The sequence below is a fragment of the Lissotriton vulgaris genome, unplaced genomic scaffold (assembly GCF_964263255.1).
Source record: "Lissotriton vulgaris unplaced genomic scaffold, aLisVul1.2 SCAFFOLD_817, whole genome shotgun sequence".
Taxonomy (NCBI): Eukaryota; Metazoa; Chordata; class Amphibia; order Caudata; family Salamandridae; genus Lissotriton; species Lissotriton vulgaris.
Window position 1 is genome coordinate 319,008 of NW_028255577.1, and position 19,335 is coordinate 338,342.

The 19,335-nt window shown below is 49.2% G+C and overlaps 1 protein-coding gene across 1 annotated transcript in view; it reads right to left on the minus strand.

The window, feature by feature from the left end:
* Positions 1 to 19,335, minus strand: part of PALS1 (protein associated with LIN7 1, MAGUK p55 family member) — a 489,281-nt gene that overhangs the window by 180,583 nt on the left and 289,363 nt on the right. The window contains exon 7 of the mRNA XM_086951985.1: positions 5,922 to 5,999. Coding sequence (XP_086808111.1) covers positions 5,922 to 5,999 — 78 coding nt within the window. The remainder of the gene's footprint in view (positions 1 to 5,921; positions 6,000 to 19,335) is intronic.

Below are 19,335 nucleotides of genomic sequence, written 5' to 3' on the forward strand. Positions count from 1 at the left end.
TAAAGAGGCTACGCAGGACGGCAAAAGCCATCGTAAGGCTCATCCACCGGCTGGAAAAAAGCAGATTGATGAGGAAGAAACCAGAGGGCACATACCAACATATATACTTTAACTGAAATATTAGGTTACATTCACTATTATGTTAAGTCCACACCGCAAGAGGCTGGAATGGGACAGTGTCTTATACCTGGCCCCACTGCCCACCTCATTGTCACTAGAAAGTGACCCCTAAAGCTAGGCTACTGTTAGGGGAAGGGGAGCAGACCATCTTACAAGTAGGCATACTGATTCACGATTCTCATGTGAAGAGGGGAGCAAGAGGCAAAGATTCTCCAAGGGAAATAGGGTTGAGGGTGGGCAGGAGCTTATAAAAGTAATTCACAATGTTTTGGGCACTTAATCTCAGAGAAGGAAGCATGGATTTGAACATCTTGTAAATGACTAAGTGTATTCCCCACAAATATTGGAAGATATTGCATATATGTCTGTGATAAACTTGCAATGATTGAAATTATATACAACCGCATGAAATGGTGTCGCAATTCCCATGCTACAATGAATACATTTCAAAATGTGAATAAAATACTCTGGAAAAAATCCTGTCATATCCTGTGATTAGCATCGCATAGCGGTGACATTGTTGTGCAGATCACTATAACTGACAACATCCCTTTTATTTTATAACTTGATTAAACACTAATTAAACAATGTACAAATTGAGCATCTTTGGTCTCAAACGTACCCAGCCCTGTATCAGTCACTTTATCCCATATAGTGGGCCGGGACATTTCAGTCCTGAGGCCGAATGAAAAGGGCTTGTTTAGTCCATCTTGTAAGTGCTATGGGGCAAATTGCCAAAGGAAACCAAAACAAACAGTTGCTGTTCTTGCTTAATGTTACAATGTCTAATCTTTCCAGTGAAAAATATTCCAATCAATCGAGGTGCTGGAGGACACTCAAACTAATAACGAAGCATTACCTTACATAAACACAAAGTTAACAAACTCTTCCAAGGGGATCTGATGTTACAAGTCTTAAAACGGAATTCTCCTCATGTGTGCTTTCCCCATCCTCAGCTTATCTCCTGTTGAAAATATTCAAATTCATTCCTTACTTTTTTACTTCCAAAATGCAGCAGCTTTTAGGGTTTATCCCTGCATGATACCCCCTGGTCAGCACTTTCTCCACTAGAAACGTCAAGCCTGCCTTTACTCTAAAGCAAATAATATGCTCTTTGTAGGGTCTGAATACCTTCATAGGGAGACTATCACATATTAATTTTTCATTTTTCTTCCATGCCACAAGAATCTTTAACCTCGCTGCACAGACTGCCTCAACAGCATAGATCAAACTCTTCTATCTTCTGCCACTGTACGTTCTACTCCCATTCGCTCCTAGAGGTTAGCAAAAAATAATCTGAACTTTGAAGCTCCCCAAGTGTAAGTTTAGGGAGTCTAAAAACGATTCTTGCATACATATGTTTGGATGAGAGCACCACTATTTACCTTACAAAGCGTAATCTTTTAGAGTACCTCTTATTATTGTCTGTATATACTTCACATCATTTTCAAGCTGTTCTGCTTTTTGATGACATCATCTGTCTCCCATTTGGTTGACATCTACTGCCAACTGTACTGCATGTATTATGTTAATTTTATTTTCCACTGCATCCATTCTGATCTCCAATTTATAGGTTGCATCACAAAATGAAAGGTGGGCCAAAAAAACGCCCCTCGCAATTTGAACTCACTATTTGCGACCTGCCTTTCCATACATCAGTCTCATTATATCTATATTATCTAGGCAATTTCTTACGGTATGGGACAGCCTTACTCCTTACTAACCCACTAGGTGGTAGTAATGTCTGATCACAAGATGGTAGAGCTCCCAGCATGCAAGCGTATGGATCAACAGAGGCCTCAAAGATCACCTTCTTGCCAACATTTCCTTCTGGCAGCCCTTAACCTAATTTTAATATCAGTTCCTGGAAACAGACGGGGGTGTGGGAAGACGGTATTACCTCCACGGGGTAAAAGGGACCTGGGTAGTAAATCCTTCCAATCTTGTTCCTGCAGAAGACAAAACTTTCTGTGGCCTAGGACTAGGGGGGACCAAATGTTAGCCCAAATACAACAAAAATTACTCTGATGGCTAGGGAATCTTTATGTACCAGCACGGAGCAGTCTGAGACGCCCCAATGCAATTTAAAAAATAACTATGTTAAAAGGCAGCAGCAGTAAATGAAAGCACAAATTCTCATTCCAAGAAAACGTGTCCAAATTCACATTTGTCTACAAAAACATGTCAAAGTCTACATTAGAGCAAATAATACCAGCATCAAAATGCAAACAATGTATCCATAATGGTAAAAAGAGGTGTTCTTCATTTTCTATCAGTACATCTTTTCATCAAAACAGCCATCAGTGTTTTGTCTGTGCTTGGGCCTTTTTCAAAGTGGTTTGGTTATGAGACTAAATGTATTTTCCCAAAACAAAGGCAGTGTATTTCTTGTAGTTAGATGGTCAAAGTAGCTGTCCATACGTGAAGAGATTGTGAGGTACGTGAATCAATGATGGGGAGTCATTGAAGAACTCGCTTGTAATTCGTAGGGGGGAGTGTCCACTTCCAGGTGTTCGGACACAAATAAATATGCAGTATTGATGTGTCAGAAAAGGGACCATGGTAGGACTCAAAATGGAAGACAGTAACTCGAACAGCAAACATCCCACATCAAATACCATTAACTGAGGCTATAAATATTGAAAGTTTGGTTGTCAACCATTTCAGCTGACATCATTGGCAGCAATGTCTCAAACTGTTAAATGGACGCTTTAAGGATTTGTAAAAATAGAACAAATAACATTTAACTACAGTGCAGTATTTGTTGCGGATGTGAAACAACTGTCCACTGCTAACCTTGTAATAGTCTACATATGTTGGAAGTTAATACGTTTAGACTTATAAGGTGAGCTCTGTAAATTCTCAACATTACTTCTACTTATCAGCAAATCATGCTGCCGCTTATCAGAATTCTGTATGCCTAAGTAGAAAGACTAAATGGACAGCAGATGCATATTTGGTAAATATTACTGAAGCAGTGCCTGATATCTCGTATCACACGTTTGTGTAGAAAAATGCCAACTCTAAATGATATGCCAGCATTTGTTGTGCCAGGAGATATGAGTATCATTTTGCCCAGCTGGCTAAAGACCAAACAACTTTTGTGTGTCACAAAATAAAATACCACTAGAACTGCTATAATATGCCTGGGGACTTCAAATATGGGTCTTAGGACTGCTTAGTTATTCGAGGTTAAAGGCAATAATACCAGTGATGCTTAATATTCAAATGGTAAATGTGTCTGCCTGATGCGTGTTATCGTCAAATGCAGTTCAAATATGCCCAAGTTGTGACCAATGTGCCAGCCTGTCGGTTTCAATTTCACTACATATGTTTCTATTTTCTCCAGTTAAGCACCTACTGCTATTCTAGTTTCCATAATGCCTACAGAAAATAGGTATGCCAGTGTTCACACTTAAAACTACTATGTTAATTTATCTGCAGCCAAATCCACTCTGCCCCATTTAAACATTAATTGCAAAGCTAGTTCCTACATTGTCATGTAGTCCTTGAGGTGTTCAAAAGTTTAAACATCAATACTTTTTTTTTTTTTTGTGAACCTTTATTAATACTTCAAGCAATTACAAGTATGGGCCTACAACCACCCCGGCCGGACGCTAGTCAAAGCATGAGTACAGCAGAGCAACGTGAAAAGTTATAACAGTTCGAAAACCGGGGTCTTACAAGTGTCCAGGACACGACTCGTGTTCAAGCGTGCAGGTCGGAGTTCAGGATTATGAAAGTTCATTTTTCAATAAGGAAAAACAAAAAATAAGTGCCATACGGTCGTACATGGTCCTACAATAACGAGCATGAATCAGGATATCTGCAAGTAGTACAAGTACAAATGAAGTATTGGGGGTAAGGTACGAGAGTCAGGATAAATGTAAGCACAAACCCATTTCGTAACAAACCCCCCCCCCCCCCCCCCCAGCAGCGTGCCTGTCGCCCTAATGGAGACCTGAAATATAGAAGAGAGGAGAAAGAGAAAGAGAAGAAAAAAGTGGAGGAGGGCCCTCGATCTTGCCACCCGGCCCCGCCCCTCACCCCTGCGCCCAGGAGACATCCTAAAAGCAAGATCAGAATATCCATTGAGAACGTCAATCACCGACCACACCTGCAATATAATCCCGGCCGAGTGTCCCCCAAGCACCGCCAGCCAACAATAATTCCCCTAGACTCTGGACGATATCATCCCTGGCCTTGTCTATCAACGAAGCCAACATACGTCCACTTTTCAATCGGTATACAGTGCGGCTTGGAGGGTCCAGGCGATCCAGGCGGGTCAGGCAGAGTTATCGCTTCATAGGACTTCAGCAACCCAAACCCATCCGAACATGTACGGTGGAAGTCCGTTTGTGTCGATATTGACCCTGAAAACATCACCAAGTCCGAACACAGTCTCACCATCCAAGGAGGGAGAGTCACACAGTCCGGCAGGCGCCAAAACGTCGCCGGGGCAAGCCAAGAAATGGATCGGCGTTGTTTCCCCGGCCGCCGGTTATTATTGCCTTTAACCTCACATGTACAACAGAGCTGTCCGGGGCGATCACATGAGCCGGGTTTTTCAGCGTCTCCGGGAACCTAGGCGTAGCTGGAGCACTCTTCATGGACACAGAGGCGGGCACGTCGGCACTCCGTTGAGATCGAGCCGTGCCCGTGTGGAACGGCGGGGCAACAATGGCGGCCATCCTTCTTCCCAAGTCCCGGCCATTACAGATCAGGGTCTCATGCAGGGACGTTAGAGCAGCCAATATACCTTCGAACATGGGCTCCTTCCCGCGCCGCCAGCCCCCTGATCTCAACCGCACGGCAGCTGTTCGACCTGGATGTGGTCCACCGACGAGGGCGCCGGCCGCCATCTTAGCTGATCCGGCCTCGTCCTTCTTCACCGCACCTCAGGGACCGGGCCCCAAATCAGGGCGCTACAGGATCCACAGCCGGGACTAAAAAATGCAAGGCAGGCTCCCCGGAGAAAAGTCACCAAAGGGCTAAACAAATTCCCTGCCGCTCCCCGGGAGCCGCCCGCAAATTCCGGGGGCAATCCTTGATTATGCCCGGACACAGAACTGGGAAGGGGGGCCCGATATCGCGCACTCCCCTCGACCCTGCTTCGCCACGCAGCCCCACAAGGCACTCCGCTAGGTGGACTGGGTCGTCACTGTCGCCATCGGCCCATCAATTCACCGGCACCCTCCGGCCGACTCATCACCTCCGCCAGTGGCCGCTGTTGGCGCAGTCGCGGCCGGCTGCTCCTCTCACGCGACTCCCCGGTCCCATCACCGCAAAGGCCTCAGAACAGTCGGGGACATCTCTCCGGGTCTGCCGAACGTAGAAGCCTCAGGAGCAGACGGTAAGTGAAAGCTCTCCTTCGTCTACTTAAATATGCCGTTTCGGCTCAGGATAGTTGCCAGGATGTATGCGCGGGGTGAAAGGGCTCGCGGAGCCGAGCGTCTATGCGGCCATTTCGGTCGCTGGCTTGGCTCCTCCTCACATCAATACTTTTTGATACATTCATCTTTTACACTTCGCAAATCAAATCTGGCAGGAACTTACTGGAAGGAACATTAACAGGATAGAGTTTAAAAATAAATAAATTATTACGCGTGTGTCTGAGCAGTAAATACTGCAGAATAGCCAGTACTTGTTAACTTGGGTGAGAGAATCAGCCGAGTACCGCTTCCTAAATTATAATCTAAAATGCAGGTATGTCATAATAAATTAGCTTAATCACTGGTTTGTATGAATAAAACTTGCTTATAACTTTCACCAGGGTTAACACAGCAAATGACAACGCTTACCACAGTCTCTTTGGTTGGAGGGGGCTTAGTCTGTGGACAGGGGATCAGGACAAACGTCAGGGTACCATGCATTTCAGCCTGTGAAGGAAAGAAGATTATGGTCAGCGAACAGCTATAGGTTTTGTGTGCAAGAGACCCATTAAAAAAATTACTTCGCTACATAGATACTGCCTTTTCTGTTGCCGCTTCGATGCCTTATGAGCCTCCACCCATCACTTGCTCTGACACCCCAATTTTGTACCATCTGTCAAATAATGTTATGGATTTTAGTTCTGATCAGGACTCCATTATTACTGCTAACGATGATTCTGCACCACTACTTCCATTTCTCAGCAGAAATCCACTGTTACTTCTGAACTTCCTCTAATTCCCATCATCACTTGCTCTGGAACTACCCCTCTGGAATACTCTCATCTACATACCCAAGAAGATGTTCAAATATATCTTAATTATATGACAAACACAACCCTGTACACAACCCTTACGTATAATATTGACAACGAGGAGTCAGTCTGGCACCTAAAACCATCAGGTATAGCATACTTCTAGTCCATGATTCAACATCAACATTAGATCCATTAGAGGAATTCAATGAACGAAATGAAACACTTATATTATTGTACCAGTATTCATCATCAATAGCCCTACATTTCTATAAGCAGTTTCTCCATTTAGCTGATCATTGGGAGATGAGTCAATTTGACAACAGCAGCCATCTTGTTCTGAAATGTGCATGCGCGGGAGAGCAGCATTTTACCCACCAAGCGTGTTCAGAACTCTAGACCTGCTCCTCTATCTGGAACACTATAAAAGTAGTTAACCCGTAGGAGACGCTTCGCAAATGTGTTCCCCAGAGGTCCAACTGTATCCCTCTGAAAATAGCTGCTTGAGAGGTTTAATCTCAAATGGAATGATGCCCTTGGATTTTGGAGGATGCTGGGTTCCTAAATTGATGACATGCTAGGGTACTCAATTTCAGAATATTATTTTTAGAAGTTATTTGGGGTGGATTGCTCTTAATGATTATCCGTTGAAGTTGAAGGGAGATGTTTTGAGCTGTACTATTCAAACATCATGCAAATTAATTGTAACAAAAAGGGTACACATGAGGATGAGGCTATTCTGCAGTAATTTGCTGAATTCTATTATGAGGTATATAGGGCCAAAACAACTCCCAATAAGGCAGATCTTTTTTTCATTTCTTCACACAAATTAATAAGCCTATCTCAGTTGGCAGTAACTATATGAACCTTTCTCAACAGATAAAATAATTCAGCCGGGACTCCGGGGCCGATGGCCTGCATTTACAGTTTAACAAAGAACACGTCAAGCCCTGAAATAATAGAACATTTTATGTTCACTTGTCCTCACTATGTCCATATTAGAAAAAAGGTGGAGCATCCCTGCTTGTCGTTTGCTGTCATTTACGCGATTCGTAGGTGCACTACGTGTTTAGATCGGACACAACAAGGTGGCTTGTGTTTACAATATCTAGATACTTGCTGTTTGCTTGGTGGCTCAGGTCTAAGCAGTGAGTTATCTATTTGATCATGTGTATGAATAATGGAGAGAGGATCAATCCAACGCATAAACCTGGGGAATATTGTAAATATTGATGTAACTGAACTGACTTTGTGCTCCTTTTTGTAGGTCTCTAAATGACCATTTTAAATTGTTTTATCAGGTTTCAATTAATTTTAGCCAGATACACACTCTATATATTACTTTTTAATGATGTTCAGAACCATGAAGCTTTGTATGATGGAAATATTACTGTTTTTATTCTAATGTATGATGTGAGCTGTTTTTATATGTGAATGATGATAACTGATTGAATAACATATCTAATCTACTAGAGCACTATCTGCTGGCCATGTATGAACAGGCTAGGCAGATGGGCACACAGCCTCCTTCTTTCCATTAGGTCCTGATCATCACAATCCTAAAACCAGAGAAACCACCTGAGCGATATGACTTTTATGACCAGCTATTGATAATTAATGTTGATAATTATATTATGGCTAAAAACTACTTGCTAACACAATCCTTCCTTTACTTCCCAACTTGATCAGGCCTGACTAAGTGGGGGTTCATATCTGGTTGTACTATGTTCCACGACTTCCACACTATTTCCACCCTGAACCACCAACTAGAGCCAAAGATAAATGCTGTGGGTGCATTCCTAGATGCCACTAAGGCTTTTAATTATTTGCAATGGTAATACTTGCACATAGTTTTCATCTGTAAATTAATTAGCTGAGTTAGGGCATTATAGAGTATTATAACCTCATCTCCCAGTGTGCATTCTGCAAAGCGGACAGATTTCCAATTCTATACGGCTATCTAGAACTAAGCATGGTGTCCCCTCTACCCCATATTATTTGTGATTGCAAGGGGCCCTATTGCCACTAGGCACCAGGCAGCAATACCCAGAGAGGCTTCAATCTGTCTGCCAGACACCATATTGTGCCACTCTATGCTGACAAAGACACACTTTTCACCAAAGACCTGTCACTAACATCTTTCCTTTAATAGGTAAACTCAAAGTTTGATTATTTGCCAGGCGTATCTATGAATTGGCCGAAGACCATCATTTTTTCACTCACTGAACCCTGGCCTGAAATCCCCTCAAGCACCCTTTGAAATGGTTCAACTTGTCCGTTAAATATTTTGGATCCGAATTAACAGGGATATTGACACAACTGCATGCGAAAATTATGACAATGCTGTCTCTAGAATGAAAGACCAGAATGCAGCTGGATTAGGTTACCTTTAACCTTGGCAGGGAGGCTGGCCATAACCAAGATGGTAATCCTCACAACATTTTTATTTCTCTTTATAAACATTCCTATGTTTCTTACCAAATACTTTTTCAGCATACCTCTTACAAGCAAGCATAATGCAAGCAAGCATGAAAAATCTCAACTATGCTCCCTTAGTGACTTGTACCCTGTTGATAATGTTTTGCCATGAACACCTTTTCAAGAGGTGCGCAATCACACTCCACTATAGACGTCCTATAGTTTAGGCTTGGTATATCATGCAGAGCATGTAACTACACCTTTCCTTGGGGCGTGGCCAAGCAGCATGGCCGACAGGACGTGAGCTCCACCAGCTCCCGCCTGGCGGACCCAAAAACCCTGAATATTATCCTGCCCGGGCTCTGGTTTGCAGCGTTTGGAAGTCGGAGGCATTGCCGATGTCGGGGGGACCCTCCTTGCCGAAACACGGCTGACAGGAGCGGCGGCTCCGCCGGGGAGAAGTCCCGGTGCCTTTAGGACGGCCGCCGCATCTACGCGAGTCCGTGGTCTGGGCCTGGACGGACAGGAGCGGCCGAACCGGGCGGTTCCCCTGAGTGACAGCGGGGGGTTTGAAGGACGGAGGGGCCTCTTCAGATCGAGACCCTGTCCCAGAAGATAACATCGCAGGCTGGGGATCCTGTGGACGGCGCCCGACCCCGGAGCCGCTTCGGGGAGAGTCACGGCTCCGGAGTTCCATTACACACGCTCCGGTGAGCGGGGAGGAGGGCTTCACGTCCGCGTGTGCGCCCCGGAGCTGCGATCCTTCGGCCCCTTGCCCGGACACATCGCCACCTGAACCGGTGCGGGACTGCCCTGGTGGAGCGGGGGAGCTGCGGGAGTGCCTGGGTCCGAGGTGCGCCCCTCCAATACCGAGCCGCCATCTTTGGGGCTGCCATCCAGGCCGTGAAAACCGGGATTGTACGGCGGAATCTAAAGGCCTTGGCGCCGAAGTGGGCCTGGAGCGGCGGACCAGGGGGCGCTGGCGGCGAGAGACCGGTCACTAGGCCCCTGACTGGATGCGCGGGCCGGCCCTCGTTGTCCCGGGCCTAACAGCTTCCTGAGGTACGGAGGAGAGGGGCGCGGGACTTACCACTGGCTCTCCTGAGGGCCCTGGACTTATGAGCGCGGGGTTGGACACGGCGCTGCAATTGGTCCTCATAGCTGCGGTGACGGGCGGGTGCGCCCCGCAACCCTGGGACCCCCTGCCTAGCTATTGAAAACATATTCGGGCCATACGAGTCGGCTACATTAAGTGGAGCGGCCTGCTACCTATCGAGACCGGCTGGTCAAAGTGGCGGAGCCTCGCGTCCGCCCGGCTGGGGCCCGAGGGTGTCACTGGCGGGGCTAAGTGTTCTGGAGGACTCTAAGCGTGACTGCACTGACTGGCTGGGAGCGTGAGGGTGCCGGCTTTTCCTTGCCGGGCCGCTACTCGGCCTACGAAGACCCTTAACTGTGCCTGGTGTGCCTAGAAGCTGTCCTCGGCTGGCGAGTTGGCGGAGCCGGAGGGCCCGCATGCCTACAAGTGGGAGAGTGAGCGAGTGAGGCAATCCCACAGAACTGTCTACCGACTGGGGTGCAGTGGGTTTGTGTCTGCTGCTACACCATAGGCACGCTATCCTTCCGTTGGGAGCACTCTGGAGATGCGCAAAGACAGGATGTCCCGTTCGATGCAGCCCAATATGATTACCCAATATACCACACAAAGGCTACCGTCCCAGAGGATTACACGCCAAATGGGCCAAGATGAGGAGCCGGGGGACCCTGGCGAACCCTCCCGTGCAGAGTTGCTGAAGGCAATTCAGGGCTCCCACTCAGCGCTGGAAAGGCAAATCGAGACGGTCTCGATCGACGTCAACCTCCTGCGGACGGACCTTCGTAAGGTGGCGGATAAGGTCACAGATGCAGAGGGCAACATTGAGCAGCTACAGGGGGAGGTGGCCTCCCTCAAAAAGACGTTCACGCACCTTAGAGCTACGACAAGTGCCCTGGAACAGAGAGCGGAGGACGCGGAAGGGAGGGCGTGTCGCAGTAACATAAGAGTCCTAGGGGTCCCGGAGCGGATGGAGGCTGGTAATCCTGAACATTTCCTAGAAATATGGATCAGTACGAAGCTGTGTCCACGGGATCTCTCAGAGGTGTTTGTCATCGAGCGAGCTCATCGAGCCCTGGTCCCTCCGCCGCGTCCGGGGGCCCCTCCACGAGTCCTGATCGCCAAAATACTGAACTATCGGGACCGAGACTGCATCCTACGAGCGGCGAGGGAAACGCCGGACCTGGCCATTGAGAACAACCGGATCTCTATATACCCTGACTATACACATCAAGTTCAAGAGCAGAGAAAATCCTTTCTCGGGGTTAAGCAGAAGCTCCGTGCGATGCAATTGCAATACATTCTGCTGTATCCCGCCAAACTTAAAGTGCTCGCACAGGGTAAGGCGCACTTCTTCGAATCCCCGGAGGAGGTATGGGAATGGTTGGAGGTCAAAGGAGATGGCGTTCCGCCGGGAGAGCGTGTTGGGCCCAAGGAGACGTGGGGAGGTTGTTCCCAGCGGAAGCACCGGAGCAGGTGGAGCTGCCGCTCTGCGACGGAGAGCACTGAGGAACCTAGAGTCACGGTTGGGGCAGATGGTACCATGCTCCTGGAACCTTTGCTGCTGCGGGCCAGGTCGGAGACCCCGAGCCCGCTGGAACCAGGGGAAATCCTGGTCCCGGACACGATACAGACTGCGGAGCGGGGCACGGCGCCATCGGATCTGGTGGTCCCGGAGACTGGTGGAACTGGAGGCCCCGGAGGAGAAGGTCCCACCGTGAGGTGATATGGGAGCTGTATATATTGTCTCTGGTTGGCTTGAGTGGCTCCTGGGGGGGAAAGGGGAATTGATGTACACTGAATGACATTGTGCCCAGAACCACCAGACTTCACATTGCGGGGTGGGGCGGGGAGCCTTCCATTCTATGGGAACTGGAGAATAATCGGGGTTGGGTGTGCGAGTGTCGGCTCTGGACCCGCCTTGTCGAAGGAAGTTTAAACAGAGCCTGGCGTACTTTAAGTAAGCATTGGGTCGTACGGGGAGCTGGGGGGGGAGGGGATGTTGGTTCAAGTTTTATAGTTTGTGTGGGTGTTTGATGTGTTGTGCGGGTTGTGTGGGGTGGCTGTGTACGTCCTGGCACCAGCAGGGGAAGGGCGGGGTGACATGTTGGGTTGGTGCCGTTAACCTGCTCGTGGGTGGGGGTGGGGGGGTTGTGTTCCTCGAATGTTACGATACAGGGGGGTTGGTGGGGGGGGGGAAGAGTTATTGAAGAACTTTGTTACAGGCATCATGTGTATCACCGTTTGGGCCCTTAGGAGGTGGAATATTGGCAGTAGACTTCATGGCCCTGTTGGGCGATCACAGGGAACATGGGATACAAATTCCTAACATTGCAAGTGCCCAACCCACGCACGTTCACCAAAAGACACAGGGTCCTGTCTTTCCTCCGGAGGAATGGCATTTCTATTGCATGTTTACAAGAAACACATCTGAATGAGGAGGGTGCGAAAAAGCTGGCTAAAAAATGGCGGGTCAGGTGTTTAACTCCTCCTTTTCCACATATGCGCGGGGGGTTTTGATCTGGGTGGCTCCCGGGGTCCCCCTCGCTGTGCAGTATGCTGAAGCGGACATTGAGGGCAGGTACCTGCTGTTGAGGGTGAAGTTGGATGGAAGGGACCTTACACTACTTAATTCATATGCGCCCAATGAAGATGACCTTCTACTCACAAATTCAGGTGGTCCTGGTGTCGGATTTGGATAGCCCTCTCTTATAGTTTGGGGATTTTAACTGTGTTTTGGACCCCGTCCTAGACAGACATCCTCCCCGAGCGGGAACGAAACCTCGCATGACGGCGAGACTTCGCGAGGTAATGTCTAATTTGGGGACAGCAGATGTGTGGCGCCAGGGTCACCCCTCACAAAAACTGTACACCTGTTACACTCCAACGCACAACACCCATAGCAGGCTAGATAGGATCCTTGCTGCAAACATTGATGCGTCATTTTCATTAACGGTCACACATCTGGCCCGATTCCTGTCCGACCACTCTCCGGTGTTGTGAGCTACACAGTGGGTTGACCGGCCTTGCCGCCCCCGCAATTGGAGGATGCCAACGGACATTTTACAGGACCAAGTGGGAAGGGATCATGTACAGACGGCCCTAACGAACTATATTGATCTGAACTGGGAAGGGGACGACATACCCCTATCGACAAAATGGGACGCTCTGAAAGCAGTGGTACGGGGTGAATGTATGGGCCTCACCTATGGGGTCCGGCAACAGCTGACTCGCGAGCTGCGGGAAGCAGAAGACAGCCTGCTGCTCCGTCAGGCCTCACCACACCCTGGGCAACCAGAATTGGCGTCTGAGCGCGAGGCCCGGGAACGCGTGCACGATATACTTACTCGCCTCGATAAATTTACCACGCTGTCAATTCAGACAGCGTCTTCACGGGGATGGGGACAAGTCCGGCCGACTGTTCGCCTGGATTTTGAAGAAAGAAACGGCCCCAGAACGGATAGTTGCCCTGAGGGGCCCTGATGGGGTTATGGTGCATTCGGAAACAAATATTCTCCGCGTCCTTCAGACCCACCTGCAGCAAGTGTATGCAGCGGATCCCCTGGTCGCGAACGCCTCATATCAGCCTTACCTCCAGGGACTGCCTCTTCAGGCCCTCTCGGGGGAGGAGGAGGAGGAGTTGGATGGGGCTTTAACGCTTCATGAAGTACAGGTGGCAATGGCTGGCCTACCAAGGGCTAAGTCCCCGGGAAGAGATGGGTTTCCCTCCGAATTTTACCAAACGTTCGGGGACATACTCTGCCCCCTCCTCCTTCAGGTCTTTCTTAAGGCACTGGAGGATGGCTCCCTCCCGCCCACAATGTATCACGGTGAGATCTGCATGCTCCTGAAGCCGGGTGGAGACGGTTGTGATCCCGCGGCATTCCGCCTTATAACGATGATCAACACAGACGTGAAGATCCTGACCAAACGCATGGCCCAGTTGGTTCACCAGGACCAGTGCGGGTTTATCCCCGGCCGCAACACCGCAATGAATCTACGGCGGTTAAACCATATCCTGCCTGAGGTGCGCGGCAGGGAGGATCCCCAGGTCTTAGTCTCGATAGACTTAGCCAAAGCATTTGATACTGTTAGTTGGGGGTACCTGTTAGAGGTGCTTCGACTGGTAGGAGTGGGGCCCGTGTTTTGCAGATGGATCCGGATACTGTATCAGGCGCCTCGAGCCAGAGTTAAACTTGGGGCCGCACGCTCTGAAGATTGGGCATTGGGGAGAGGCACTCATCAGGGGTGCCCCCTCTCACCGCTTCTGTTTGCCCTGGCGATTGAGCCATTAGCGGTTGCTGTCCGTACCACGATGTCCCAATGGGGGATAAAAGTGGGCGACAATGTGCACACGGTTCCCTTGTATGCAGACGATGCTGTGTTTATTTAACTTCTCCGCGGGAATCGCTGCCGGTTTTGCTACAGCTGCTGGACCGTTTTGGGTCAGCCTCGGGTCTGTGCATCAACGCAGGGAAGTCCCTGATCTTCCCCCTAGCGGGATATGATTAAGGACATGCATGGGGACTTACCAAACCAAGCCTGCGGTGGGAACTGGAGGCCTTCCGCTATTTAGGGATTCAGGTGGCACCATCCGACGAGCAGTTACTGGCCCGTAATGCGGATCGGGTGATTAAATCCCTGCAACAATCTCTGTCCTTTTGGAACACACTGCCTCTCTCCCTAATGGGACGCCTAGCGATGGCTAAAATGGTGATGCTGCCGAGAATGCTATATATCTTGCAAAATTCTCTGTGCCCGCTCCCTCCGCGGATATTTCGCACCCTTAACACACTCCTCACATCCTTACTCTGGGCGGGCAGGCGTAGTAGAGTTGCCCTGCACACGGTTGTCCGGAGCTGGGAGGAAGGGGGGCTGGAGGCGCCGAGATTTGACCTATATTATTATGCGGCCCAACTATTCACAGCTGCCAGGTGGTTCGCAGACTCGGACAACTGGGAATTGCAACTCCTAGCGGGTAGTGCGGATGAGAGGATAGTACAGATGGCTCTGATGCACGGGAGAGGTGCAGATGGGGCACTGCCATACATAGAGTGACACACTGCGGCAATCTGGCAGCGCTTCGTGGAAAAAATCTTACGGAGGGCCCCCTTTCACAGGGAGCTGCCTGTATGGATCCTGGCCCCAGTGGTGGCCATGGAAGAACATATGCCCTTCCTAGAGTGGAGAACAGGTGGTTGCGAGTTATTGGCTGACCTTTACCCGGATGATACGTTTCTGTCCATCGAGCGGGCTACGGAGACCTTCGGACTCAGTGGGGGCCAATACCTACACTATAGGGGCCTTCAAGAAATGGCACGGGATACCTGGCCACAATTCCCTGAGGCACCCCCGAAGTCCCATACCCTCAATATTATCCTCTCCTGTGGTAGGGGTAGGAGGCTGATAACCTTATTGTATTCGGCCATGCGGCAGGACTCCACCCCACCGGTCCCTCCGGCCTGGGCGGCCTGGGATACTGACCTGGGGATTGTTTTGGAACCGGAGCAGCGCAAACGCATAGGCACTCTTACCCGAAAGGTGTCATGTAATGCAAGGTTTAAATTGACTCATTTTAACTTTATGCACCGCACATATGTGACCCCGGTCACCCTGAGACGTATTTCCCCGGAAAAAAGGGATGGTTGTCCTAGATGTGGTGCGGCGGGAGCGGCCTTCCACCATCTGGCTTGGGACTGCCCATTAGTTAAAGGCTTCTGGCAGTCAGTAGTGGAGCACATTCGTACAGTTACCGATCTCCGGAGGGAGCTGACTCCCCTTCATTGTTTGTTAGCCTTGGTCCCCAAACCCAAGTACCGTAATCTGTCGTACAAAATGTTACAATTGCTTTTGGTATTGGCGAGGAGAAGGGTAGCGATTACATGGATGGGACAGAGGGCCCCAGAGGTGTCGCAGTGGCTTAGAGATGTGGGGGAATGGTCCCTAGCTGAAGAAACATTCATGCAGCGCGTGCGTAGGGATGAGAAGCTACAAGAAGACCTGCTTGCGTGGAGAATGATGCGTGTGGTGGGAGCGACCGCTGAGGATTCGGATGGCACGAGTGCGGAGTTGTTCACCCCTGAGGATTCAGGGTCCGAAAGTGAGGGTGGAGGGGAGGGGGGGAGGGCATTGATTTGGGGTAGGGCCTGGCCAGCCACACACGTATATGTTCCATCATGGTGATGTTGTGTTTTGATCCCTGGAGGTTTTCTTTTTTATTCTCATCAATCATTGATGTCTTATCTGTCCCTGGGAGTGCCATAATGAGGTGAACGAACTGTTTACACATTTCTTTTATTAATTGATGCCAGATATTGGGGGGGTATTCTATTGGGGAGTTGGGGGGTAACCTGAATAAAAGAAAAATAAAAGCGGATCAGAATATCCTGCCGTACAGATGCATTGCTATGTTCTCCATCAGTTCTGGCACGTTACCACCTACCGCCGCCCGGCCTTCGGGATGTGGGCTGATGGGCTGTGTGAAGCTTACCTGTAGACCTGCAGAGTATAGTTATTACTAATGGAACGGTCGGCACAATTGTTTGTATGCTATATGAATCTGCGACAAAAATAAAGTTTAAAAAAAAAAAACTACACCTTTCCTTGTCATCCTACATATCCAAGGCATTGTCAATGTTAATTGATTCCCCATCTCTCACGTAATTGGTACCCTCTTTATGCAAATGGAACAGGAGGGCCCCCCATATGCACCCCTGCAACCAAAGTGAAATGGCATGTAGATCCTCATACACCAATAACTGACTAACAACGGAAACTGTGTTGCTCCCAGACTGCTCTCCTCTAATTATAAGCTAAGCCTGATAGATATAACATTTCTACACATAATCTAGTATACACCAGAAATACTTCACCTGTTACTCCTCAGAGACAACTCTAGTTGTGCTAGATGTAGAGCCCAAAATGCCAGATTCCTTCATTTGCCGTGGTGTAAACCGACAATCGCCAGCTTCTGGGATGAGATGCTGAGGGCATTGTCTGAAATTATTGGATTCGCTGACCCGAATGAACAAGTTACTTACTTTCGGTAACGCCTTACCTGGTAGATACAATCGGGCTACAGATTCCTTACCTTTAAATATACCCAGGCGTCAGAACGAACCCAGAAGATTTTCAAGCACTGCTGGGAGGTCGCGTCTTTTGTTTCCGCGTCTTCAGTGACGTGCGCAGTACCTATATTAGGTGCCACCTCGCTGCACTGACATCAGTTACTTTTGACACTTTCCATGCCAGAAGCATGGGAACTGACCACTGGTGTGGAAAAGACTAAGTCCCTGAAAGGGGGTGTCCTTCATATCGGAATCATTCATGCAGCAGGGAGGATCGATAAGGAACCTGCGGCTAGATACAGTATTTGCCAGATAAGGCATTACCGAAGGTAAGTAACTTGTTCATCTGATGGAGACCTAGAGCCGCAATAGATACCCAAGCAATAGGTGGGACTGCAAATACGATCAAAACAAAAAGCCCTGCAGGACCATAAGAGCAAAGTGTCCTTCACAACAGACCTGACTGCCCAGGCAGTAATGTTTTGTTAAGGTGTGCAGGGTTGCACACGTCCCTGTCTTACAGATATCCAGAATAGGAGCGATGCATGCAAACACAGTGGTCACAGCCTTGCCTCTAGAAAAGTGACCCCGCAAGCGTTAGAAGGCTGTTTCTTGGCAAATGCGTAGCAGATCTTAATATAAAGGACAATCCATCGAGAGATGGCTCTTTTCTGTATAACTTTCTTGTTTTTTGCTCCCACATAACCCATGAAGAGTTGATCATCCATCCAGAACTCTTTTTGGGTCCACGCGCTGGAGTTTCGCCTCTTCTTTGGCAGGATGAGGAGGATGCGTAAAAAGTAGGCATGGTGATGTTCTGGTCTACATGGAAAGGAGCGCCAACCTTTGGTAGAAAAGAGGCAGGTGTTCGGAGGATCAGTTTGTCTAGGTTAAAGGTGGTATAAGGAGGGTGCACTGGGAGCACTTGAAGTTCGCTGACCCTCCTGGACGATATTATGGCCACTAAAAAGGCTATTTTGATGGTCAGTACTCTAAGAGGACAAGTACGTGGAGACTCAAATGGAGTGCACATAGGAAAAGTAAGGACCAGATTGAGCCCCCACTGAGGCATAATAAAGGATGTAGGTGGAAACGTGTTGTAGACCTTTAACCCCTTAGCTGCGGCGGCTATTTCGCCGCAGCGCTAGGGGTAAGGGAGAGGGGGCGCGCGGTGCTCCTGTACTCGTGACGGAACCGCCCCGTCACGAGCCTCGGGTGGGCTGTGCTTGTGACGGAACAGTTCCGTCACGGCCCCGCCCTCTTAATAGAATGTGGCGAGCAGGCCGTGACGGTACCGTTCCGTCACCAGCACAGCCCATCCGAGGTTCGTGACGGAGCGGTTCCGTCACGAGCACGGAACGGGTTAAGAAACCTAGCAACAACTGGAGACTTAAAAAGAGAAGGTTGGACCGGCAACTGCAAAAACGCAGACAGAGCAGGTACGCAACCCTGAACTGTGCCCAAAGCAGAGCCCTACGCAGCCAAAAACCGTGCAAACAAGACACAAACCTTTCCCAAAGCAGACATTTACTGTCAAGGGGGAGGGCCACCAGGCTGCCAGAATACCATCACAGATTTTGGGACGAAGATCTTAGGCTGTCAACTGTTGCCACTCAATTTCCACGCACGGAGGTGGAGGGCAAATAGGTTAGAGTGCAAGACCCTGCCCTAATGCTGCGCAAGAAGATCCTCACAAAGAGGCAGCCTGACCAAGAACCGACAGCCATGCTGTGGTGTTGTCCGTGAATACCTGCACCAGCCTTCCCTTGATCGAAGGAACAAAGGCTTTTAATGGCAGTCGGATGGCTGAAGCTCAAGCAGGTTTATGTGGAGATTGGACTCTGTCAACCCAGACATGACATTTCTGCCACTAGAGTCAAGTCTGGTTGGGGAAGGGAGAGGGGTCTGCCACTGACCTAATCGCAGTTCTTCAGCCACGATTGCAGATCCTTTGCAGTTCCCTTTGAGAGCTGGACCATGTTGGGAGATTTCCCCGATGTGCACACTGAGCCTTTAGGTCCCACTGCCGACCCCGCATATACCAGTGGGCATGTGTCACCAGGAGGATGCAGGGGGCCATGGGGCCAGAGTCAGTCTCTCAGAAATCAAGGATAAAAGCAGAAACATCTGTATCATAGCCTGAATATCAGACTCACTGCTCGGGAGAATAGGCCCGAAACTGCACAGTGTCTAGAACAGCTCTGATGAAAGGGAGCGTCTGAAGGGGAGGCAAGCATGACCTGGCATGCTGATAGTGAAATCCAGAAAATGCAGGAGGTCCGCCCTAGTCTGAAGGTGGGGGATGACTGCCTGTGATGAATCCGCCTTCAACAGCCAGTCATCAAGGTAGGGGAAGACTAAAATCTCTGACTTTCTCAGATGAGCTGCGACGACCGCCATCACCTTGGTGAACACCCAAGGGGCACTGGTAAGGCCAAGAGGGAGCACAGCAAACT